Genomic DNA, 27154 nt, shown 5'->3' on the forward strand with positions numbered 1-27154 from the left:
ATTTAACTACGTGGAGGATTTAAATCAAAGACCAACGCGTGAAAACAGTTGAACTGCATCATTTTTTAACTGACTTATTTGTAACCGAATTCCAGTAGAAACCATAGACTCAAGTGCCTTATAATAGCCCATCTTTTTCAACAAAACAATCTCCGGATTTAAAAAAAACCTTGCCAAAAAATCACATGTGCTCCCGATGAGCAGTTGCATACAACACAGCTAGCACAACGGAACTAAATTCTCTACACTCATCATTAGGTTCATTAGACTTCCCATGGGTTTTTGCTTATTGAGGTTAAGTCTTATTCGGGAAGTGTATGCAGTTTCAAACACATACGTTATGCACCGGATAATGACGTGACTTCCTACCCCTAATAAAGTCGATGTTATCGACCCTGTCCACTTTGTTTTGTTCCCAGCACCCACTTCCAGGCCATATTATCATAGTGTGCATACCTTACACACAAATCATCAGGCATCTGGCACGGAGACCGTGAGTTCCCTGGTACCTCCCTTTACTTCACGCGTCGCGCGAAACCGGTGTGCGGATTCTGCAGGTGATTTGCTCGATTCCACAACCAATCAGCTGAGCTATCCACATATGCGTTATCCACCTCCTCCAAGCGCAGCTTTTCACAAACCCGACACTCCCCCACCAAAGGTTAGTTCAAAGGATTGTATTTTGCCGGTTTACCCGCAGAGCGTGAAGGATGCATACAGAACTTTTCTTAAGCGATTCACATAACTTTGTTAGTGTTTTTACGGTGATCGGTAGGCCTAACCGATCACTAGGATTTCAGCCTTACAGTAGACTGTATCTAATGTATCTTTCTAAGTACATTACAAATGAATTTCCTTTTAGTGAATGGCGTCCTGTAAGTGTAGCCAATTTATGTTAAATAGCCGAAATGCACTTAGAATCATCAGCAGTGCACATCTCAAGAAACCCCAAGGAGTCCGGAACCCACGACCTGTCGGCTAGCTGTTTGAACAGCTAATCAGCAGTCTGGCTAACTCACATTTGAACAGTGCATAGTGCCACTTTATCTTCAATCACAGAAACGACATCTCGTGATCACGTAATGCCTGACTACTTGAGTAACAACTTCTCAGATACATGTTAAGCTTGTGAAATCGTTCCTCTCTGAGTCGGGATTCTGTGAGCATTCCGTTCTGCTTGAATAATCAATGTAAAGCACCTCAAAAATATCCAACTCACCTTGTGATGTACACTAATGCAAATGCCAGCTGAAGACTGACCAAAATTCGTCGAAAGCTTAGTACCTATTGTACTCTGCTTTGGTGTCATCAGGTCTTTTTAATTTTTACGAAATCCAATCGCTGCTTGTCATCTGGAACGAGCTCGACCAGCGTCATTCATTATCCGAGGCTTATTGGTGACCAGGTACTGTACGAACACGGGGATCGAACACGATCTTGCGCTTCACATATTCAATTAACAGCTATTTCAATCGGCAAAGGTAGCTGACATTGTTTATTTTACGGATAGATGTGGTTTCACCACCAACTGAGGTGACTTCATCGGTTTCAGTGGTGGGCCACACCTGTGGGTTTGTATGCACCTAACAGCTTGGTTACACAACATATTACTGAAAGTTTGCAGAGGATTTGTCAAGCCGAATGAACAGTTCGACTGAGCAGCTAAGAACCTACCATACAGGTGTTTCATAAACCCATGTGGAATAGGTTTACTTCCACGATTTGGAAGTGGCTTCAAACAGCCGCGGAAGAGCCGTCAGTTCGTCGCCCAAGAACTGTAACATCTGTCTTCGTTGTCCCTTAGACCAGGTGGACAAAGCCACCCTCCTAAATTTGGCGTGTCAGCCACCAATGCTCCACGGGAGACGATAGTCCCTCCCCAGATCGATAAACTTGAGTATGCCTCGTCCGTTTTAAATGTTCAAGTTCAATGGTCACCATGGTAGTTAGACAGATCAAAACCCCGGAACACTCTATTCACAGGTAATTGCATCGAATCCACCTGGTCTGAGTTTGGCTCCTTAATTAAACTTCTTGAAAGCCCAGATTTTCAGGTGGGCATTCAGTCATTCAGGCGCAGTCCGAGTGAATTCCTATTCGTTTTAACCCCTGTCTACGCCCGGTTAGCGTACGTGTCCACGATCATGTGTGTGGTTGCAACGCCCCTTCATGCAAACTCGTTTGTAATCTACGCTGTCTGCCGGGGCGAGATGGTCCAAGTGGTTAGAGCGCGAATTTACTGACCGCAAGGTCTGTGGTTCGAACCCGACCTCTGCCTCTCCACTTCCCCTGCTTGGACAACCTGACAGTATCCCAACCCTCGTGCAACCTTCGGGTGGCATGGCAGTTAGGCGCCGGAATGGTGCTACGGCTAAACAATACATGTTGTCTGCCTCACTCTGACCTTTATCACAATTCCCCATCAGTATGAGCACCTTTAGTCCTTACTCTCAACTTCCACCACAAAACCCTCGGTTGTAATTTATACGTCCAGTTTCCTTTAACCTCGGTTAATGATAACCTAATGACACCGGCGTTAATACAGTAAGCTATTCCGGTTTGTTCGTAAAAATGATCGTTACTCTACTTAACAGTTCGCCATCTTTTCGATGGCGTCTCAATGAACATGCTTCTATGGCTAAAAAACATCGTATGGTTTCGCCCTTCTTGGGGCTCGTCAGGTAGGCGCAGTCCACGAGTTTCCGTCAACCTCATGTTCTACTTGAACCCAAATCGGACTGATTGCGGTCTGATGAGCCCCAAGAAGGACGAAAATGGTCGTGGGCTGTCGAAGAGTTTTTAGTGACCTTGTGGGTAATTTCCTTTATGAAAATGTACTGCTATATCTCGAATAATGCCACAAATGAAACGTGAGGCTGTCCCGATGCAGCACATTCAGTTGAAGAACATTATGAATGGAAGATTCAGCTTGGATGAGTCTCTCTTGGAAGTGAAATTGGGGTGCATTTGTTGAAAATCTTGAATCGTTTCTACGCATGAACAACCATATCTGTATTTAACTACGTGGAGGATTTAAATCAAAGACCAACGCGTGAAAACAGTTGAACTGCATCATTTTTTAACTGACTTATTTGTAACCGAATTCCAGTAGAAACCATAGACTCAAGTGCCTTATAATAGCCCATCTTTTTCAACAAAACAATCTCCGGATTTAAAAAAAACCTTGCCAAAAAATCACATGTGCTCCCGATGAGCAGTTGCATACAACACAGCTAGCACAACGGAACTAAATTCTCTACACTCATCATTAGGTTCATTAGACTTCCCATGGGTTTTTGCTTATTGAGGTTAAGTCTTATTCGGGAAGTGTATGCAGTTTCAAACATACACAGGTCATGCACCGGATAATGACGTGACTTCCTACCCCCAATAAAGTCGATGTTATTGACCCTGTCCACTTTGTTTTGTTCCCAGCACCCACTTCCAGGCCATACTATCACAGTGTGCATACCTTACACACAAATCATCAGGCATCTGGCACGGAGACCGTGAGTTCCCTGGTACCTCCCTTTACTTCACGCGTCGCACGAAACCGGTGTGCGGATTCTGCAGGTGATTTGCTCGATTCCACAACCAATCAGCTGAGCTATCCACATGTGCGTTATCCACCTCCTCCAAGCGCAGCTTTTCACAAACCCGACACTCCCCCACCAAAGGTTAGTTCAAAGGATTGTATTTTGCCGGTTTACCCGCAGAGCGTGAAGGATGCATACAGAACTTTTCTTAAGCGATTCACATAACTTTGTTAGTGTTTTTACGGTGATCGGTAAGCCTAACCGATCACTAGGATTTCAGCCTTACAGTAGACTGTACCTAATGTGCCTTTCTAAGTACATTACAAATGACTTTCCTTTTAGTGAATGGCGTTCTGTAAGTGTAGCCAATTTATGTTAAATAGCCGAAATGCACTTAGAATCATCAGCACTGCACATCTCAAGAAACTCCAAGGAGTCCGGAACCCACGACCTGTCGGCTAGTTGTTTGAACAGCTAATCAGCAGTGTGGCTAACTCACATTTGAACAGTGCATAGTGCCACTTTATCTTCAATCACAGAAACGACATCTCGTGATCACGTAATGCCTGACTACACGAGTAACAACTTCTCAGATACATGTTAAGCTTGTGAAATCGTTCCTCTCTGAGTCGGGATTCTGTGAGCATTCCGTTCTGCTTGAATAATCAATGTAAAGCACCTCAAAAATATCCAACTCACCTTGTGATGTACACTAATGCAAGTGCAAGCTGAAGACTGACCAAAATTCGTCGAAAGCTTAGTACCTATTGTACTCTGTTTTGGTGTCATCAGGTCTTTTTAATTTTTACGAAATCCAATCGCTGCTTGTCATCTGCAAATAGAAATAAAGTGTGCTGCGACAAACAATCAGTCAGCAGTCAAATCGTTGATGAAAGGGGATTCATCCCATCTTGCAAATGATTGTTTCTGGTGATGCATGTACAGTTTGATGTTCAAATTTAGGCTGAAATTCACGGATTTGCTCTGTGTGGTTCCCATTTTGAGGAGTAAATCAAATCGTAAACCAAAATTTTCTCTCGGAAAACTAATTCTGATATCTACGGTGAGGTCCCAGGATACTGATCGTAGGATCGTGGGGCTTTTCGCAAAACCTTCCCTTTTATTTTCAAGTCTGTTTAGGACACCTCATTTTTCCGGTTCAATGGCGGTTAAGCAAAGGTAACCAGTTCTGGTTTACCAGTATCCTGGTTGATGATGATGAGATGGTAGGGGTGTAGTGAATTTCAATCTATTGTACGGTGGTGTTTTCTGCGTTTTTCAACCAATCTGATCGCGGGAACTCTGCATCAACCTACTCTTCCTGTTTCGCCTGCGTTGACTAATCAATAAGCTGTACGGAGCGCACTAGTCCCATTCGGTCACCTCATGATTTCATTGGATGAGGTGCGCTAAGATGTAATGAGCCGCCATCCATAAGTTCATTCGATTCACGAAAACAACACGAGCCCTAACAAACACAAATCAGTGCCGTTCTCAGTTCTAAGTGTACCACTTGGTGACGTGTAGTTTGACTCTATCCCGGTAGTGCTCATTTGATCTCCATGGCTGGTCTAATTGGTCTTTTTTTGTTGTGATTCTGCCCCGCATATCGGATCGTCCGGAAAAGGTTATCGGAATTCTCTTGTCTAGCCACTCAGCTGTTTTTGGTGCAAATCTCAATAGATATGCGGGTGATTTATACCACGCTACTGCACATGAGCATAAAAGCAATCCGGTATCTCTTGATCAAAGGTACTTTACTTCGCTACACACTTGGCGGTGATTTATACCACGCTACTGCACATGAGCATAAAAGCAATCCGGTATCTCTTGATCAAAGGCACTTTACTTCGCTAGCACACTTGGCACACAATTTACCAACTAATCTATGTGCATTCCCTTTGGGAACTCCGTATTACTTTCACGTAATCATATTTTTTGGACAAGGTACACTCTGTTGCACTGTATTCGGGCCTCCGTTTCATCCTTTTCTTCCATTTCGAATAGTTATTAAGTTGAAGTCGCGTTCCGTAAAGCCTTTTGCTGAGAATATTTGTTACCTGGAAGGCTATTTCAAACTTGTGTTTAACCAACCGTGATAAGCGTCTTTCTGTTGGACGGCTGTTCACACTTGCATTGGCGCCGCCTAGTTTATGGGCGGATGTGCAAGTTAGACTGGAACTTTTGAGAGAGCAACCCAGAGAAATTTTTGACATGCAGATAAGAAACTGGAATAGTTTACAGGTGAAACCCGGACAGTCAAATCTAATCCTACCCGTCAGCTGTGCAAACCGGTCAGCAGATGGGTGGTCCAGAGAGCGATCGCCGGAAGTTGGTAACCAGATAGGGACGCAACCGGTTTATCTAGACCCACCAGGTGAGTTCCAATAAAGGGAAAGGTCATGTGTTCCCCAGATCAGGCCATATTCTGAACGATTTATTTCTCGCGCAACGCTTCTAAGTTGACTGTTGGTTTGTCCGGGGCTCCTGTCAGTATCGCAAACGCTTTTGTTTTGTCACGGAGAGCTGAAAATACAACTGCTGACGAACGGTGAACGTCCGTAATCTAGCCATGTTCCCAGTCTTTGCAAATTAAAAGAATAGTTTTTAAAAGACCAGGTATGCGGCCATTAATTTCCCATCCAACGAATCGGAATCGTTTTCTTGTCGGCTGGTCAGCAGTCACATTTGAAGAGTTCCTTCAATTTTCATACAGAAAACTACTCGCAAGGGTTGCTGAAAACTCGACAGCAACCTTGTGAGTTCTTTTCTTTATGAAAACACTGGAATATCTCCGATATCGTGCCAACTGAAACATGATACGGCCTGTACACAGCACATTCAGCTGCAGAATATCATAACCGAGAGATTTAGTTGAGTCTCCCGAGAAAAACGAATTGATTAGCAAATGAGTGTACTTCTCGAAGTTCCCTCCACTAGCTTCTCCATGTAGACACCACCTGGAGGGAATTTAAGGGATCATAAACACTAAACAGAACCAATCTAAAATGGACCAATCTGAGGGATGCCTTCACTTCACAATGTCCTTTCGAGAGTGTTAGCACTGCTAAATCTAGTGGTTAATTCACCTGTGTCAGCTTGCTAGGCTTCCTTTATGTCGGGATAAATGTTCAGCTGGAATTCGGATGATTTTCTTTGCTCCTCCTCCCCGAATAAATCTAGCTGCGTACAATCGCAGCACCTGAGACCGGTCTTAACCATCGAATAAGCGAGAAGAAAACCTCCCCACTTCAAATCCTCTACGAGGCGCGAAGTCTTTTTTCCACACTGTAACTTTGCACACTGAATGCCTTGTGTCCTGACTTCAGTGCACTTGGCTGATTTTTTTCGGTACTTTTTAAAGATAAGATATGTGCTCCTTTCGTTTCGTTTCAGTGTGTAGCTGGACTGATGTTCGGTTGTACATGCTCTTCCATCGTCATTCCTGACTACGGAATTTGGGTTTTGACATCAGAGTTGTCACTGATGAAGTTTTTTTTTACAGAAACCATGATTTGACATTAGTCAGACAGGAAACACATCTAGTTTGACAATCGTTTATCCTGAAACTTCACTTGGTGGGTTTTCGAGGAAGCTTCTCCACACGTTCGTAAAAGTTTAAAAGGTTATGCGAAAGAATACCCTTTTTATACTGGTTAGCCCATGTCCAAGATCCCGGAGATATCCAGATGTTAGTGTAACGGTGAATTCAAGATTCTCACCGTTGCTAGCACCGCGACGACCCCAGGGTTCTTTCTTGCTGTACGTGCTGTATGCACTTGTAGTTCTTCAAATATCACACCTGTCATTTATTCCGCCTCAATTTGACCCCCTGAATACCTGGACGGTTTCTATGCCTGGAGCTCATCGAAAACTATTCAAAGGTGTGACCACTAGCGCCAGCATTTTTCAACTGTCCATCAATTAAGCAGATGCGTGGCGAGTCACATTTGAAGCACCAAAATGTAACTTGGAGCAGCAACCCGAATAGCTCACTTGGTGGCACACCCATCTAATCAGAACGACAACTCTTTATCCGTTTGTACTCCGATTTCTTGAAATTTCCAAGGATTAATAATGTCTTCCAACAGGTATGCCTTTATGGTTTGTAGAACAGTCTGTTCTTAAAGCGTGATGATACTGCCTGCAGGAGTATACAAAGAAGTACAGCAAAGAAAACTATCTGCATCCTGGAGATGACAGGATCACCATATCCAGTGTATGTGTGGGTCCACCGAAATAGCTCAATGCTTAAGGTGCGAACTTACAGACCAAAAGTTCCGTGATTCGAATCCAACCTCTTCATTTCAGCTGTTCCTGTCTAGACTTGAGTAATCTGGCAGTATTTAAGTCTTCGTCCTTTTTTGGGTAGCATGGCAGCTATATACCGAACGTGAACGATCAGTCCACCGCGATTTTATCCAATTACCCATGACCAAGAGGTTGCGCTGAACTACTAAGCCGAAATTTGTGGACCAAGAATTTATCAAGTAATTCTTAAATGGGAAGAATAGCTGCGGATACGGTTACTTAAAATTGTCTGAAACCGTTTAAAGTCGAAAATTCCCTCTGGTGAAAAAGCCTTCATCGAGACCCAGCACCATACAAGTAAGTTCACGACAGTATGCAATATGAAGGAGGAAAAGTGGTATTGTTCCATGCAAAAATGCTAGTTATTCACCCAATTGTTCTGATAGCTGCATCCTGCAAGAGTGACTCTCCACGAATGTGATTCTCGTCAGCTTCTGACTTAATGAGCAAATTTGAGAGGAACTCACCCCGGTATAAGCCGAAAGTCTCCTTTGTTTGTTCTAAAATGTTACCGTTATAGAGACTACCACTCGATCTGACACTGGAACGAACAACCGGACAGACTAGAACATGAAATGCTTTATAGAACTAGCTCAGCCTACTTGTCCATATTTTCTGAGAGTCACAGTAGCGCTAGAATCTGAAACACAACCCAAACCACTCAATGACCAAAGCCAGAAAATTTTGCCCCCCCCCCCCTTTCCAAAGTCTCCATTTCGACTGTATTGAAAGATGAATTTCTCCCGGTTTCTTATTTCTATCTCAAAGCCAGACAAATTCACATTTGAATATTATGATGTCTATCTCGTCGGGTGAGCTTGACGAATCGACGACGGCTTTTTCTCAGATGTCTAAATTATTCCTCCCTCCTGGAGTCATGCTGTTCCATTTTTCTCACGCGGCATTGGGCTCTCACATTCCTTGTTTGTGAATGGATGGACACCGAGTATTTTTTCACGTGAAGAGTGAAGTCCGAAATAGAGCGAACAACTTGCTTACCTCTCAGCACCACGCAGAATGTTTTTTAACCGAGCGCAAAGATTCCTGTCCAGACTACGCACATTCCATCTGCGTCGTGTGCCATCATTCGCTGGTTGTGTGAAACCCCGCCACTAGCATAGACGCAGGAACTGTCCTGATATTCGCTGTGAATCGGATCGATACTGATCAATAGACGCGTGTATTTCACTGAGTCCAGAAATAGACGGTCAGGCAATGGGAATAAGAGTTTTGTTGTCCCGTATGAGCATGCGATGATGCTAGTTTGGAGGAGCTTCGAAATTTAGTCCAGTTAGCAGGATAGTTCTACCTGCATCCTTTGGCAGTGCCAGACGTGCCAATTTACTTGGGAGCATTTATTCAAAGGTGAACACCGTAAGCAGATTCCCATCCATTGTTCCACCTCAGTATAGTATCACCCCCACTAATCCTAATTTTTCCCTGTTCCACTGCTATTCTCAGGTAATCCCGTATAATCAACTACGAACTTACCGAGACACAAAGGTGCCTAGAGGAATTGACAGGACGTCCCTTGAGGTGAGTGTCTTAGCAACTATAGTCACATAACTACTGTTCCTCGTTGTATCCTCACGTATTTATTATTATTAGTCCCTCGGACTAACACTGGACTCGAGTTTTGCTTTTATTAGTGGGTATCAGCAGTCCATATTCCTGATCATGCGGGATTCGAACCCCGGATACCTGGTGTGCGAGGCCAGTACTTTACTCCATCAGCGCGCGCTGAGTGCACCCTATTTATCACATCTGAACATGCGAACGTTTCCACTTTTGAGCGATGCGACTGTTTTACCCCACGCCTCGAACGACAAACATTTAACTGTCCTCATTTTTGCAATCGATTGAGCTGTCTATGAGGCCTACCCAGTCAGCTGGCACGACGGACAATTTTGGACAATCCTGGACAGTTGTCGGTCAGTTGGAAGGTGGCCGCAATGTGAATGCTAATTCTACTACTCTCGCAGCCACTCGCAACAAATGCATTTAGAGTACTTCATTGATTTTGGAATTCTCACGAAATACGGTCAAAACTGCATTGAATTGTTGCGACCGATTGACTGGATTTCGGGTAACCTCCGTCAAGCCTGTAGATGTGGCGTACTTATGGTTTTCCGATGTGAACTAGGTGTGGCCGACTCGCCATCTTTACTGCTTCCTACCATCGACAGACAGCGCATCGAATAGTATTTCAAGTTAAGGACTATCTTCTCCCTCCTTGACAGATGCGATTCATACCCATACCATAAATTTGTCCAACCACTGTTATCCTAGTAAAGGCACTCGCCTCAGACACTTGAGGAATTGATTTTTAAGGGATTTGCTTTGCATTCCTTTACTTCTCATTGTCACTCAATGTAATTCCTTTCTGTGATGCTGGATAGATGCAATCAAACACCAGAGGAATTGACGGTCGCGATGCTGGTGAACAGCACACCCATATCAGTGAATCGTTTCACTCTCTTCCTTCCATCTATTTTTCATCGACCGTGACATCACGTGACTTGTGTCTAGCCTTTTTTCGAGCCTCGGCAATAACATCCCGCTTTTGTAGCCCATACTGCGTGCAGGTCGGCTGAATGCCATCTGCCGGGTGTGTCTACACGCAACATACATTTTTCGCAAAAGGAATAATTAGCGTCATATGTGTTACCCTCCACTGCAGACTTCCGACGACAAACCAAAACATCGGAAGGGTTTACCATATGCTTAAAAGGATGTCGCCCAATTCTCAGCCTACAGTTGTCAGCTTTGAAACGTGGATTAATTGGCCTATGGGATATCAAGTTTTGCCCTTTAAAGTGTGCTGTTCATATGAAGTGCCAATAAAACTATCTTGTTTGAATGTCATATGTTTGGAATATCGGACTTACAAATTTACTCTCATGCAGCGAATGATGCTTAATTGACGAATAGCAGATGACTTGTGACCCAGATATGACAGTTAAGAAGTGCTTATCAGGTGCGTATTTCTCAACAGTGTTGAAATAATTTAGTTCGGCTTGGGAACTGAAGGTAGGTCATCACTATTCAGATGCAAGCGGAAATGGGTGACTTTAAATGTAGCGGAACTGATTGAATACAATCAAATGGACTGACCAAAGGGTTAACGACTAATTTGTTGTTCAATCTGTCTGGATATGCTCCAGGGTTAATGCAGGTCTGCAGTCGCTGACCTGGTGTATCAGGTTAGTTTGTGGAGTATGCACCTCATTGCCATTGGCAAATCTGAGTCCTCATGTGTACTGAGTCTGCAGTGTGTTTTGGAAGAATGAGCAACTTATCACAATCTTTTCCACACCGGTGTTTGAAGAGGATGAACCTATGACTGTGCCTCGAAGCAAATCACATCTAAGAACGAACTGGATGGCAAGTCATCCGCCGCCGTGATTATAGTAAACTTCAAATTGTTTGATGAGAAAGGGTTCACTCTGGATAGTCCTCATGGACCGAGTTTATTCGGATAGATTTCGGAAAACTCAATAGGCCTCCAAATAGCCGAACGGTTAGTGTAATTCCAAAGTGAGGTGTGGAGTAAATTTTGTCAGTAGAAAGAACCTGACCGGAAACGGCATGCCAATCGCACCCTGCTACCCTTCGTAAACTTACTAGATAACTTCGCTATTTGGTCACGAACTCGTGTTTTGAGTTTCGCCGACCAAGCCCACGCTCTTTAACTTGACTCCACTGTTAACATGTGTGCGTGATCGGCGCATTTTTATACAGTTGTACAACACACGGCAGTTATATTGAATGACTGAGAAGCGTGTTGCTTATAGTAAGAAGAATCTGAGTGATTTACATCTCCAACAAACGGAACTCGTTGACCCTCTCCACCTGGAATGCCCACAAACGGTGGCCATATTAACAGTTCTTGTCCCCCAAGCCCTTTGCGCATGATGATCTTCAGGCGAATGAAGGTAAAGCCTGTCATTTTCTGGATTAACTCGCTTACTTCCCGAATCTGATGATCCAATGTCGAGTGGCATTGAATGATACTTCGTCTAGATTTATATGCTCTCTAGAGGATGCAACACTGATCGCTCTCGATGAAAACGCCTTCATAACATCGCTTCTTCAACTTCCTTTCCAACTTCCACCGACTGGGATTCTAGTTTTTTCTGACTTTTATCGATAGTCATCAGTCTGTAGAAATATCCGTACGGTTGAGTTTTGTTACTTTTCACATGTATATGTTTGCCAAAAAAGGTCTAATCAATAAACCAACGGAACAACTGGCAGAGCTGTAAATTTACGTGCACATAAGTCCGGTCGTCCCGTGCAAAGTCACAATCTCCAAGTTGAGTCCAGTCCACTCTTTTGAAGCTTGAGTAACATCGTTCCACCACTTGTCCCTCTAGGTTATTGCCCTCAACAAAGCATATTCATCGGGCTTTGCAATTAGGAATTGCGAGTAATCAGAGAAACAACCCACCTTAAATCTGTCCTCCTGTTTGTCAACGACTCCGTTAACTCTGACCGAAACAACATAAGAATACAAAAGAACGTTTGGGCAGCTAACATCTACCCAAGGCGAGTCTGAGATAGGTCAGTGGTTGAGTCATGATCTTATTGACTGAGTGGTCCGTGATTCGATCACAATCTCTGCATCTCGGCTGCTCCTGTCAACGCTCGGGCAACCTGACAATATCTCAGCTCTCGTGCTTATTTCGGCCGGCGTGACAGCTATGCACTGAAGGAATGTTGTAGCTGAATGATTACTTTTATATTATATTATTCCAAAGCGAAGCTAAATGTGTGATTTCACTTACAGCCCTTCTGTGATATGGGAATTCAACCTGTTTTACACGAATAGTTATTTCAGCTGTTTCTTCGGAAACTTAGTGCCCACTTGTGACAAGCTTTGTTCACCAGTAGGTGTCCTTGCAGAAAAATGCCGGTACTTGCATTGATTATCCCCGAACTGTGTCTGTAACAAGTGCACTGCGTCTGTAATACATGTCTAGAAGCTGTCTATACCTAGTACTTTTCGCCCCTGCGCCACATAACAACCCCCCGATGTCGTCGCTTCAGTTGACGGTGGAAGACTTGCATCCGAACTGCCCTGCTCAGCAAACGAACCGACAATCCTCCTGTGTTTGTCGCATAGTCCCATGTGGTAGCAAGAGTGTTTCCAAGTGTTCATTGATTTGCACGACAAATTTCGCTTGAACTTATCCATCGGGTCATTTGTGGTTATGGATAAAACACGTACGTTTTTATCAGACAAACGACGCACAGGACTGATAGGCCTGTGATCGATTTCCGCCAACTAGCCTAATGCTAAGTCCCCTCATAAAGAAGGGAGGACTCTCAATGACAACTTATGTTGCAGCTTGCAACCGGTAACGTCAAAATCCACATGTTTTATGCGGTAATTATTCTGGTCAACTGCGCGCTCTATATTGTTCAGAAAGATTATGAAATTGAAGGGTTTCCAGTGGGAGGTATTTGGGATATTCATGCACTCGAAATGCTGTGCTTGAATTCGAAGTGTCAAACAGTAGTAAATCGGTGCCCAGCATGTCCGACTGCCACTGTATTTTCGCTCAAGGTCTTTTAGTTTTGAAAAAATGTCTGACTAGTCTTGTTCGCTGCAGTAGGGAATATTTTCAACCAGTCAAACATCCTAGGCATAAGTCGAAGTCATTCGAACAATCAGTTCAAGCACTATGACATTTTGTGTATCCCGCCCCGCCCCTACATACAGTTTGCTTAGGCGGTTTAACATAATGCTCGCTCTCCTAGTTTCCGATGATTGCATGGATGCCACGCGCTATGGCTCCAAAAGTTTGTTGCGGTTTCAGTGCAAACTGTTGATCCTAGCAGCCTCACAGCAGTTTAATCGATATCTTCAAATTCTCCAAACCTACTTGACTTCAAATATAAAACCCTTTAAATGCCCTAAATTGTACGCCATCCGCATTGCTTTTTTCTACATGTTTAGGTTAGACCAAACACTTTTTACATCTGCGGAAGAATGTGGTGAACGGAAACTACCACAGCACCCGTTTTGCGATACTTGGGTTTTCTCAGAAGGTTGACACCATATTATCTGTGTGACACAGTATTTCACACTGTTCCACCCCAACACTTTTTCACGTCCTGTAAATGGACGAGTTGGACGCCAGCGAAATGTCAAACTAGAATTGTTGTGTATGTCAAAAGAATTAGGAGAAATTCCTTCCAAATGAGCAGAAAAAGACCAGGTTCAGGGAATATTGGATAGTAGAACTTAATTTTGTAAATCTGTGTGCCGTCAATTTCATGTTAACTGTATTTGTTGAGCGAGGAGACTTTACTAAAAGGAATCATTCTGAAACGTTTGGTGAACGTATACCAACACAGCTACAGTAGATATTATCTTAAGTGCTGAAGGGTTGTTGAGCATTCTCCACAGTATTCGTCACCAGATAATCGCGAAAAATTCGTAAGTGACCCAAGCATTAGGCACTCATTTTTGTCTCATGACCGGGCATGACGCCTTTGGTGAGGAGAAACTGAAGAGCATCATAAGGCAGACAGATACATTCTGTAAGAGCCGATATTTATTAAAAACATATTCGGTTTGGGGAGGTCCTAGCTAAGTGACTCGATAGACCAAATAAAAGAGGTGTGCGTTTATAAACTTTCAACTTTCGGTTACTTTATCACTCAGTGGAGCTTATGATTGTTTGTGGTCCTGATCAACGTAATAACCATCTTCAGCGTAGGGCGTCTCTTAATATCCCAGTTCATTCAATGGATACCTCGGTGTAATGATCGAGTTTGTGTGTGCTTTGAACGTTCAGCGTTATATTCAGGCATCTACACATCTGACCTGGCTAGCGTGCGGAAGTAGTAGTTGCACGTTTTCCCACACCACTAGTTGCTCGTGCTTTTCATTCGATATAAGACAGCATTTTATGCTTTGGAATCTCCTTCCTTGACAGTACAGTAACCCCTTCGTTCTCTATTTAAACAGTGATGTTAGTGGCGAGACCCACAGTAAAAAAACGGTCTACATCTAATGGTCTAATGGCTAATCCCGCTAACCATAGTCTTCGGAAGTTACGCTTAGCTGCGAGTAAATGCAAACCCGTTATAAGCAACTTAGGAAGGCATGGCGTTTGGGAATGACTATCCGATAACCCAAGGTGGAAAAGACACTCAAAAATAGAGCATTTCCGTAGAGCCCTGGGGTTTGTTTTTGGGATCCCCATGAAAAGTGGCGTCATTCAAGTGCCGACCCTTAATCTCTTGACGGAACATGATACTTATGAAGTTTCTGAAAACCCTTTGACAACTCATGACCGTTTAAACCTTCTCTGAGGTTATTTGGTAGGTACAGTCCCCGAGTTTTCTACCTGGTCTCAGGTTGCTTTCAGCAACCTTGTGAGTAGTATGCTGCACCAGCATAATGCGGTACCCCGAATGTTTGTTTTATTGACGGTTTGTCACAAAAGTGGAGTGCTGTGTCTTGTTTCTGTTTGAAATTCACAATTAAGGAGTATCCTTAAGGTTAGAACGCGTTAGCAGGCTTGTTCCATGAATGTAACATTCCCCGTGTTGTGCCCTGTTTGCATTGTCCCAACTATGTAGTGAGCTCTCTTTCAAGCGTTCGGAAATGATATTGGACCATTGTAGTTGAAATGTGAGAAAATCGCGAAAGAAGTCACAATTTCATTTTTCCATTTACTGGTTTGGCTGTCGCTCGCCCACTGGATTTTTCGTGTTCTTCCGAGATCTCACATATGTGCCTGAAAATATCGCGGACATTTACCTTTCCGAACCTGATCTATTTCATCTGACTTTCAAGGACTTTCGTGTAGAACCTCTCCTTCAAATAAATGAAGTAAATTAGATGATCCTCGTTCGAGTCCAGCAGCATGATAGTATAAGTATGTCTATGTGTGTGTAATTTCAACCACATCAATTAAGCATCCGCTCTGTCTAGGTCCCTGCAGCTCGTTTAACGTATCGTTTTTTTCTTCTAAGGGATATTTCCCCGCCAGGCTGTCCCACCAAAAGCTGGTATTGTGGATGGGAAGGAGAGAAGAATCGTGGGTGTGTGGTTGAGTTGGAGGCTAAGTGATAAATTAGCAAAAGCCTTATGTTTAAGAATCAAATGCTGAATGATGTTAAACGGGAGCAATTTCGCACTTTCAGTTGACGTCATGCCTAGAATTGATAAGTGTTTCAGTGGAAACCTGGACTGCATCATCTTTTGGACATTCTAATTTCACGAACTGGATGGAGTAGAGAAATTCATTTAAAAAAATTACACAGTCAACAATTATTCCTTACTTCATTGTTGCGCAGAAGACAGCAGGCTTCTGGATCTTCATCAATAGTGACTGCTTTTTCAACACGTTGGTAAGCAAACCAGAAAACTGATGAGCGCACCTCACCATGTTCTAATGCAACATTATTGCGTGACAAAGTGTAGAAACACACAGAACTCCAGGTATTTTACGATAAAACAAGTCGCAACGGGCCAGTCTTTTTGTCCCATTTGATGAAAACCTTCGATTGTCCCCATTGCAAAGCTTCATTCCGCTAATATGGACTGTGATGAAAAGGTGTTGGTCCCCGTCAATTTTTCCGAAACTTCTTTCTGAAACATTTCTATTCACTGTTTCCAACAGATCATTTTAATGTGCCTACATTCAGACTAATGTCAAAAAAACACTGACTATTAGTCATTCACTTTTCCGCTACCATCTCCATTTTATTAGATGTATCTTTCGGAGGAGGAATTTCAAAACATCTTTCGACTTTCACGGTCCGCCTTCTATCGTCTTCCGGAGTGGAAGCGCAATGATCTCAAACGACGTGTCGAATTGTTCTAGTTCCAGCCGAAGGATACGACCGTACGGATTGTTCGACCTTCCAGTTTCCGAGCAAAAATGCCGCTGATTTTCCGCAGCCGTATGTATTTTGTCTCCTTGTGACAGTCCTCCGTGAAACACACAGAAAGGAACCCAGCCAGGTGTGTACACTCCGTTCATTCTACCATCATGTGTGACACGAGGAGGAATAGTCTAGCTGACTGCAGTGCTTTCAGTGGCTTTTTGTCTTCAGTTCCTTGATTTCGTTCTCCACACTTTCGTGATTTTCCCATTCGGCAATGCACACAGAAACACATCTTATTGGAAGCAAACATTTTAGAAGCAGCCAGCCACATCCGTCGATTCGCATTCGCCCTTAAAGTGCTATCCTAAGGACGATTTGTATATACTCCACACAGCTTTCACACAAACAACTGACTTCACTTATTTCGGGTTTTCGGTCAAGCAGTATTCCTTCATTTCTGTGTAGGCTCGCACACCCCGTCGATCAGTTCCATATATTATCACAAGCAAATTCACCTTGTCCCATGCCCATCCCGATTTCAATAGCACCCCTAGATCTGACTAAAATTATCCTTACAAGCTTCGGTAGTTTTGACTCAGTACGCTGTTCACCGTGTTTTGTTTGCTGTCAGAGAGATGTTGAGCTATCACGCCGCTATCCTTTATGTCAGGTGTTTACATCCTAGATGTTCAAGATGTATTGTACTCACACTGTTATCATGGATCGGTCGATGGAACAAAGTCATTACGTCCCTCGGATTGCTCTGCACAACCACCACACCCCTCATAGAATGTTTGCCGTCCCTCTGTACCCTTATCGTCGTGCAGCCTTTGTCACCATAGGCGCACCACTTCTCGGGAGCTTTCTCTCTCTCTCTTATTCTGTTGGTCCATATCCCCTAGCTCCACTCTGTTGAAGCGCAATAATGGTTACGATTCATTGGTTTTTGTACACCTGTTTACTTTGAGTCATTCGAACGATTCAATATATTGTTTCAAATTAGTTTGTAAAACCCGCCATTCTCACCTAAAGCATACTCCTTGGCAATTTTTAAGGGTCTCGAGGACGAACATACAGTGACTCACCACCTGACACGGCATGTTGAGGAAGTTGGCTGCTTCAAAGGTCACCTGCACCTAGTTCGACGCGTTGTGACTCTCATAAGTATTAAGTTCGCTAGGGCATTGCTCCTGGATGAGTTTACTGCTCGTCATGTGTTTCCAAAAAGCAATCAAAACAATGCCAGACAAATGCGTTCTCTTTCTTGATGCACGTAACCTGTCTGCGCAACAGGATCTCCACTGCATATGTTCGGTCTATGACCGCTCCTTCGATGCGGTAAAATTCGTGTGAGTTCTGGTGGCCCTCGTGTGCAGAGAAGGATAGACAGAACTTTTACTCCCTAGCCACCATCTTTTTTTATAACGGACGCTTGTGTTTATTCATTCATTCGAAAACACAGCTTAGTATTAATGCCCACAGGGGAGCGTCTTGACTGTTGCTGACTTTGAGTTATTGCTCATTTGGAAGTTCGGCCCAAAACGAAGCCAAAACCTGGAAATGGTGAAGAGAGGTTTTTTCTTCAGCCACTTCAAGGCTGAAGCTTGATCGTGAAAACAAGGATATTGAATGAGCGTCAATATTCGAGGAAAAGCAGTAAACCAAACATTATCGTCTATGTAGACATAATACACTACTCTCCGACAACACACGACCGTTTTCACCCTTCTTGGGGCTCGTCAAGTAGGCATAGTCCCCGATTTTCCGTCAGTCTTATGTTCTACTCGAACAAAAACTAGAACGTTTTCGACCAATTTTCGTTTGCACACTAATTCGGTTTTGATCAGAGATTCAGCCGAATCCAGCTGAATTTCTCGTTTATGATGATCCGTTTCAGAAAAAATTCGTGTGTAAGTGTCATATATCATCTATAGTTTTTCTCAAATTTGCCAAAACACTAGTCTGCTCGAAATCCGCACAAGGGCATTTTCTTCAGTGAGTTCATTTACTGCACAGGTCAGTCTTCACTCAGTGCTTCCGTGGTGTTTGTTTGTGCAGGACTAGACAGTGGCCAGTAGAGAACTTCGTTTTGTGTGTCCTTCTTTGTGGACTCACAATTCTCGTGGTTGAGCCAGAATGTGGTCAAGGCCACAGATGTGACCGTTGAGCAGTTGTGCTATGCTTTTTGCTCTGCAGATGGATTACGGGTTGTGTTCACATTGGATTCACACCACAGGAAAATTATGAGTCGCGAAATTGCACCTTTCGAAATTTCACTTCGGCAATCAATGAAACTGTCGTTTTCACAATGCCGCCCTCGAGGTGCTGCTTAGGTGGATTTCACTTACTGAGAGTGCTGTAGCACTAATAACGCCTTCTACCGCCACACAGTTTAAAACCGATGGCATTCCCGCCCCGTGAAGCGTGAAAAGCCACTGGTGTAGTATTTTTGTATGACTATGACAGCCAGGTAGGTTTTGCGAAAACAAAAAAATTTTATTGACCTAATAGACTACTCATAAGGTTGCTGAAAATTCTTCGACAGCCCACGACCCGTTTCGCCCTTCTTGGCGCTCATCAGGTAGGCACAGTCCGTCAAACGTATGTTCTACTTGAACCTACTTAAACTTAAAACCACCAAAAACGAGAGATTCAGCTGCGTTTCAGGTGGGTCTCCCATATAACCAAATAGGTTTGCAAATGGGGTATTACAAATCTTGCTCTCTCATCCGGTTGGTAATTGCACATCCGCTGGGAATAGGTCCGGGAGTTTTTCTCCCCGGCTAGACATCGGAGATGATGACATAATCTCTGGGTTTGTTTCAAATCCGATTTGTTAATTGCGGAAACGGGAGACCGGAGAGCTACGCACCGTAGGTGATAGCTATTGTGCATGAGTGCTTTTAACTGCCTTGCTGAGTCACGTCTGCTAGTGCCATTACCCATTGGTGAGATGAATCCTCATACGGGAAGAAGGTAGTTTTCAACCTGAGTGAGTTTACTGGTTAGTATTTTAATACTTCGTTGCCAAATCATATTTTGTACGCTTAGCACAAGGATGGGCAAAAAGACGTCTGCAAGTTACATAGTCCTCAGTGCATGGCAGTTTCTTGGCCGGGTACTTTTCAATGAACAAGTACTTATCAGGCGTAAGACTGTGTGGGATGCTAACTTTTAGAGTATATAATCTCCACCATAATTCGTTAACTCAATATATTCATCTGAGATTCCAGCTCGAATGATTGTTCCTCGGCTCAGTGAATAATGATTTCGTGATCGGCATTGCAGATTGGCATCTGTGTCTGTTAGTCGTCTCGGCAGTTGCGGACTCAAACGGGAAAGTTCAGCCTGGCAGCACGATGTGAAATCACATAATAAGCACAATGGAATGGTTATTTGAAGCACACAGCAGTCGTGTGTTTATACTCTTCAAGACTGCCTGGCTAAAGCTTGACAAGGTCACATTGAGCCTCAGATTGCTCGCTCATTAAGGCAATGATTAACTTACCAGAAGTTTTTTAGCTCGTACCAATATCCTGCATCACAAGTGTACCTGTCTGGGCTTAGGCACCCTGACAGTATATAAACTCTCATACCTCCGTCGGGTGGCATGGAACCTACGCACCTAAGAGAGTGAGCGATTTTTATCATCTTTGGGTCACAGAGGAATTCCATCTAAGACAAATCGCTATGTGTATTAACTCTCCGTGCGTGCAATATTTCGGTGTATTTTTTTACTATTAAACCACATTGAACAGACCAAACAAAAGTGTACTTCGAACGGCGGATTTCGCTTCATATTCCTGGACTGAAATCGTCTTGGTAGCCGCTCGTGCACTTGTCACAGTGTGAATAAAGTCGGTTGTAATTATGGAGCCAGATACAACAGTTGATAGAAGACTGTTTTCGTCTTGGAACTGTTCACTCGTTTGCAAGCTAAATTGGTGTTGGTAGGAGACTTTGCTAATCCTGAGTTACATCTCTGGTTTATAGTTTAGTTTGTGGTTTATAGGTTTATGTCTCAACTGCACTTGCTGGACCGATTCGATTTGTAAATTACCACAAAACTCCAATTTGGCGCACAAGGAGAAAACGTGGTTGAGAGATCCAATAAGGGCGAACAGATACTGAATAGGGAGGTTGTACTGTGTAAGGAGATACACTACTTGGTAAATCACGGATGTTCTACTAGATCCGAAGTCAAGTTACTTTCAGCGTTTAAATCCTATCAAAGGCTTTTATCCAGCGCTGGATTCGTTTGAAAAATGACTATCAAAAACTATTGGTCTTTAGAAGATGAATTTCTTTCACATGTACGTTTCATTTACGTCAAAATCCTACCGTTTGTTAACGAGCAAAATTGGCTGTCAAGGCTGAAATGTGATTCGAAATTCCCTGGCCGAAAAAGTGACCGACCCGGTCACATACAGTCGGGCTCACCTCACGTACAATTCATGTATATATACATAAACGTCCTCCATTTGGTTATTCGTAAATATGACGTTTTCAAGTGGGAATACAGCCCATAACATACTAAATACCACGAAAGTTATTTGAAGTCACAGGGGTCTCCCTCTTTTTCAAGTGGGAATACAGCCCATAACATACTAAATACCACGAAAGTTATTTGAAGTCACAAGAGGTCTACCTCTTTAAAATCATCACTGTCTGAACCACTTCTAAATGGTCACAGTACATTTGACGGCTCCCTCGATTAAAGGTTCAACAACTTAAGCTGCCACTCTAGTTTCACCAAAGATCTGCGCTGTGGTTAGTCACCTCGACGTATGTCAAAAGGTCAATCCACCTGTTGCTGTCGTTGTGCCAGGTGGCGTGAGCGATCCGTCGTCATGCGCCTACTGCTTGCCAGTGTGGTGGCTGTTTTGACTGTGCGACTGATTTAAGGGTGAACTAGACTCATCATCGTCCTGATTGTTTGAACCATTAGACCAAAGCTAAAATTGACCATCATCGCCCCGTAAAAACAGCAACCACGTGACAATTCATGGGGGGCTGCGCATATTCAGACGTTAAAAAGTAGTCAGAATCACTATTCAGTCTTCTGTCTATTTGTTCGATTACTACCCTTGCTGATAACTGGTTCGCAAGTAGGCAGTGCAAGGACCATTTTAATCGGGCTGCAGTTTGCGTGTTTTCAGGCTACATCCATTCCGGTTCATATGTAGCTTATGTATGGGGCCGGAAATGCACACGGGCCTAAGACTCAAGGAAGATTGCGACTATTACTTCCTCGTCGATGCCTTACCACCCTATGCAGTATAGACGTAACCAGCAGTCAAATTACAAAGTGGAAAGACATGTTGAAAGAGCTGTCGGACAAATGGAGAAACTTTCACGTTGCATCAGGTACCCAGGCCACACCAGAAAATGCCTAAGGGTGTATAATCCGACATTTTGCTTTTCTCGACTTGTGTGGTTTTATCTCATCACAGGATCAAACCATATGTCAATTCTCCAGCAATCTCCAGCAGACTACCGGGTGGAAGTACCATGAGTTATGCCAACGTCATCCTCGTTAAGTGCAGTATGAATAGGGCAACCCACTTTACTCAGTGTACGATGCGTCTTTGCAATATTATTGACTCTGATTATGGAACAGCTATGCGGATAAACTGAATTCTCTTCTGATCCTTGTCTCAGAGTTTGAGATTGTTTACCAAAACGGTATTAGCAGATTGCAAGAGGCATATAATTTTGAACTGGCTTCTCTATTCCACTGAAAGGAAGAGACATCCAAAACGTACCTGCTTACAAACCGAACAGTAAACTGAATCCTCCGTAATCATCGTCGCCAGTTTTAAACCGTTACTGGGTGGTAAAATAACTCTGGTCACCATCTTATTTCCATCGTAATCGACTCATTTTACTGATGCATCATCGTATTTCCTAATAACACACATCTCCAACGACCAAATCGAGATGTTCCAACACTTGTGTACCACCTTTATCCTAAGGTAGCAAGTTTGCCAATTCGTACGTTGCCTTCCTTGTTCGAACGTGATTCTTGAGTGACGTTTTAGCATCGGTCACTGATTGAACTGATCAGATGAAGCAAGTAGGAGAGTACTAGGCATTTCCTGTAACTGGAAATGAAAACATTCCAACGATTATCTTAAAAAATCAGTAACTTTTTAGAATGAGTAATATCCGGTCACAAGACCCATTGCAGTAGTGTTTGTAACTTACTTCTGCTGACTACTAACGAGTAGCTGAGGAATTTTCAGCAAAATCTGGACAGAAGGCTGCGTTTCACAATAGACTGTAATTCATGGCGCATGCTCCAAAGTAGTTTGAGAGCCACTGGTTGATATGCAGACACTTTTGAAACGACACAAGTAACTGCATTATCGAAGATAGCTACCATGTGGGCCCCTGATTAGTCTTTGTTTGTTTATCATCTTCTGTGTTGCCAAGGCTAACACGTTTCCGAAGAAGTCGCCGTAGTTCAGCACCTTTACAATAGATTAGTAACTTGAGGAAAAGACAACGTTTTTAGATTTGACCATTTCAAAGTTATCGGGATGAAAACATATAGTGAATCTCAACAAAACTAGATTTTCATAAAATCTGAATGGTCGTCGCTCAAAACTATGTTTAGTGTGACGCATTTCGATTTCTTGGAGTCCTGTTCTCTACCGGGAGAGTGAGAAAGATGTTGTGAACTTTCAGTTATTCACTTTCCTTACACCTACATTCAAGTTTAACCCATCTTTTGATACATTTAACCTGTGCTCCGATATGCCAAAGTTTCTTGAGAAACATCGCAATAGTGCTTTGAAATTCGCAGTGGGGAATCTTACTTGGCAGCTGGTTTCTCCGCAGTTGGTCCTAGTTATTCGTTAGAAACTGACAAACTCCGAATTTTCACTTGCTGTTTTGTCAAAAAGTAATTCACAATGACGGTTCCGAAGTTAGTTGTCAACATCATCAATCGCAGTTGACTTGTCTCGGAATTCTTTGAAACAATCGCAATTAATGCGCATGTGAAACCATATTTGTAAGCTGAGCTTTTGTGAAGTTGTATCACATCTGAGAGAACTCTGATTCGTCTCTCGCTGAATCCTCCTGATATTCTAAAGGCAACATGCTATAGAGATTTTTCGTTCCACGACCGGAAGCCTGGATGGAAGGTTACTGCAATACCATCGTGTACCTTCAGCTGAACCCTTACTTCGTTTTTTATTCACATTTTGTGTGCGAAACAAGTGCTTACTTAAAAGTTCAAAACAATGTAGCTACTCGCCTTGAGTCCGTCTTCGTACGATTTACGTATATAGTCGTATGGTATCAGTTCAGGTAACCCGTCAGTATGTGGCGGTTTGCCAACTGCTACAACAAAATATAGCGTGCACGTTTGTGTAAAGAGAATGGAAAGAGTTGTTTCCGAACTGCACGTGCGGGGCGAAATCTCCCATACATACATGGAATGAAATTGCTTTAGTCGAGGTATCCTTGACTGTTAGTCTAAACGTCACTAGTCAAGTTTATTGCCGTTTGGCATAAACTAAGGTAATTCAATTGTCTTAAGAATAACAAAACAGGACTACTTGAGATCGTCATCTCACTGTCCTGCTTCATCATTTTGCTGGCATCAGTAGTATCGTATTTGCGTGTATCAGAATAACAGATGTAGAACGTCTAAAAATGAACTTAACGAGTGCGGAGCTGTACTTAGACATCGCAGAGAAAAAGGACCTGTGAATGCATGAGAGATGGCTTCAAGAGTGGAATACGTGATGACAGTTTTTCAAGGGCGAGCGTTGGTCTGACGCCACTACAAGGCACGATGTAAACCCTTTTTTACTCTGCCTATCAACTCGTCCTTCTGAATCTGCTGATTTACACGACCGCTATGTTAACGTCAGCTTCTGTGGCTTTCGAACTGCCCAGACACCTGCAAGTGACAAAGTAGACGATCTGTGATCTGACCCCGCAGAACAGAATCAGCAACCCAATAGTAATCGACTACATGTTGAATGTGAGATAATCGAGTGACTTCCTGTCGGTCATTCTTCAAACGTGGTGACCCACAAATAAAGTACAGCAGCGGTTTATACACTACACATGAACAAGGTAAACAAAGCATTCATCTGATTCTCGAAGAACATCATTCCAACAGAGCTTTGATTCCAACCCTTCAGCTCGATAAATGACATCAGACCAAGATAGTCTGGACACACGACTGCTTAATCTGGGAAGACTGAAGCTGCGCAGCCCCGTACAATTTGATAGATAAAAAACCACTCGCAGGAGTTTCGGAATGCAGTGATAATTCCGCTGTATCAAAGGGAAAGAAGATGGGAGCAGACAAACAACCGTCAAGGAACTGGTCTCCTATGCAGGGTAAACAAGATTGTGGTTCACATCCCAATCAAGCGACAAATCACTGGCATATTTCAGACCCTATGTATTGCGCAGCGATTGGCGTGTTTTACCATAAGTCAACTCCAAGGTAAATGTATTTAACGGGAACAAACACTCTGTGGGCTTTGCCAACGACTTCCATCCACTCCTTGGCCATCCAGACAAATTTGTTATCCTCATCAAAAGTCCTTCACGCTGGTGTGCAAACTCAGATGCTGACGTGCGCAGCTACGTCAAACAAGGTGTTGGAATATTGATAGCTGGGATGTATTTATTGATAGGTGATCAGGTGGTGGTTGTTTTCTTCGCCTAATTCGGTCAGTGACGTGAAATCTATGAGGGACTCCAGAAGTGTAAAGAAACGCTTGCCAATAAACTGCAAAATTCGGTGAAAAGGTCAACAGCCAGTTGGTCAACCGCCAATACAGCGAGCGGGTTTGAAATCGATACCGGAGTTAAACAGGGCTGTGTTCCGTCCCCAGGCCTTTTCGCCCCCTGTTTAATAACTATCCACTTAGTGGTGGTCTCCAATTTTGTAGATGACATGCCCATTTAGTACAGTATGGAAAGGTAATTATCCTATCCAAAAAATGATCCGCAGATTCAAAGTCCATATGCTGCTTTCTTCGATCTAATGCCCCTTATTTTCGCATTCAGAAGCAAAAGTACAGGGGTCGACTACGGCTTTCAGTTCGAGACATCGCCCCGGCTCGTATATAAATGTTTCGCAAGCTCTTGTTCTTGATCAACTGGAGGTTAAACAAAGAGAGCAAGTATTCAGCTAGATGGCTGCGCACGGACTTGTTTTGTCTTGACGGTAGACTATCCACATACTTGGTACTCTATAGTGTTATGGGCACACGAACTACAAAAGCTAACATGATATTTCAGGGTCTGGAGTAATCGTAACTATGTTAGAGCAGTGTATCTGGGTGATGAGCCATCTTCACCAGTACAGGATAGCAAGAGTGGACTTTACACGGACAACAGTTCGGAATTCTTGACTGGTTTCACTTGTACTGCCTACACAAAGCCATTTACATCAACTGGAACGACCAAATCTCATGAAATGAAATCCTCCTTACAGCAAGCACTTTTGCGGTTATCCGTATTCTGATGTGGAAAAAGGTCCGTTGGTTTGATCACTTGAACGCCGATAAAAAACAATATAAGAAAACAACTTGCCTGTGGTCAGATGAAAAATGGAGCTACACTTTGGAGACGTCGAAATTTTCACCATTAGGACAGTCTTTACTTAAGTTTGAAATATTGGGACTTCGTTTCAGAGGGGTTTGGTAAACAATCGGTGAATTTATTGCTGCGCAACGTTTCGCTTTTGACACAAAGGCTTCGTCAGACCAAGTGACTAAGGTACCAGGTTGATCGGGTTTTAAGGTAGTCAAAGAACCAATCCGTGAGATTCCTTATGACCAGCCGAGTTGATATTGCTCGGCGCAGCTCTAATTTTCCTGTGTTTTTGGCGGGGGCTGACTTAAACGATAGGTTTCTTGGGGGAGTGTGTCGGAACTTCGAATCAGGATTCTGTAGTCTTGCTTTTCCGGTCTAGGTCACTTTAATAGAATACTCCCGGGTGGCTGCCTTAAAGTCCGATCAATCTGGTAACATACTTGGTCTGACGAAGCTTCATATCAAAAGTGAAACATTGAGCAGCAACAAATAAAAGTGAAACATTGCGCGGCACCAAATCACCGATTGTTTACAAAACCTTTCTGAAATGATTGTTGCTCAAGCTAGTCCAAACATTTTTTTCAACTGGTTAAAGATTGTGACCACCTTTGTCAATCATGGGAGGACACGGTACACGACAGAGAGGCCTGTACTGGCTGTCCAAGCAGGTTGCAGCTTTGAGATAGGACGCCTCGCAAAATTGCAGATAACATTATCCATCCCGAAAGAATTCAGTCCTCCCCCCCCCAATGAAGCCTCGGCTATTTGGAATTGCTGTCATTCTGTCATTCTACGGATAACATTAGGCGCGCGGTTAATAAAGCAATCGATTACCATCGTGTCTGTTCTAACCGGCGTGATCCTATGCCGGAAAAGACACAGGT

At 43.3% G+C, this 27154-nt stretch overlaps 1 protein-coding gene across 1 annotated transcript in view; it reads left to right on the top strand.

The window, feature by feature from the left end:
* The window catches only part of T265_13030 (hypothetical protein), a gene marked incomplete at both ends in the record, with an annotated part of 83451 nt that extends 65709 nt beyond the window's left edge, over window positions 1–17742 (top strand). Inside the window, 3 exons of the mRNA XM_009166822.1 lie at window positions 3436–3677; window positions 9309–9383; window positions 16580–17742. Of these exons, the coding sequence (XP_009165086.1) occupies window positions 3436–3677; window positions 9309–9383; window positions 16580–16693 (431 nt within the window). The remainder of the gene's footprint in view (window positions 1–3435; window positions 3678–9308; window positions 9384–16579) is intronic.
* Window positions 17743–27154: the final 9412 nt, after the last annotated feature.

This window comes from Opisthorchis viverrini (assembly GCF_000715545.1).
Source record: "Opisthorchis viverrini unplaced genomic scaffold opera_v5_32, whole genome shotgun sequence".
Classification (NCBI taxonomy): Eukaryota; Metazoa; Platyhelminthes; class Trematoda; order Opisthorchiida; family Opisthorchiidae; genus Opisthorchis; species Opisthorchis viverrini.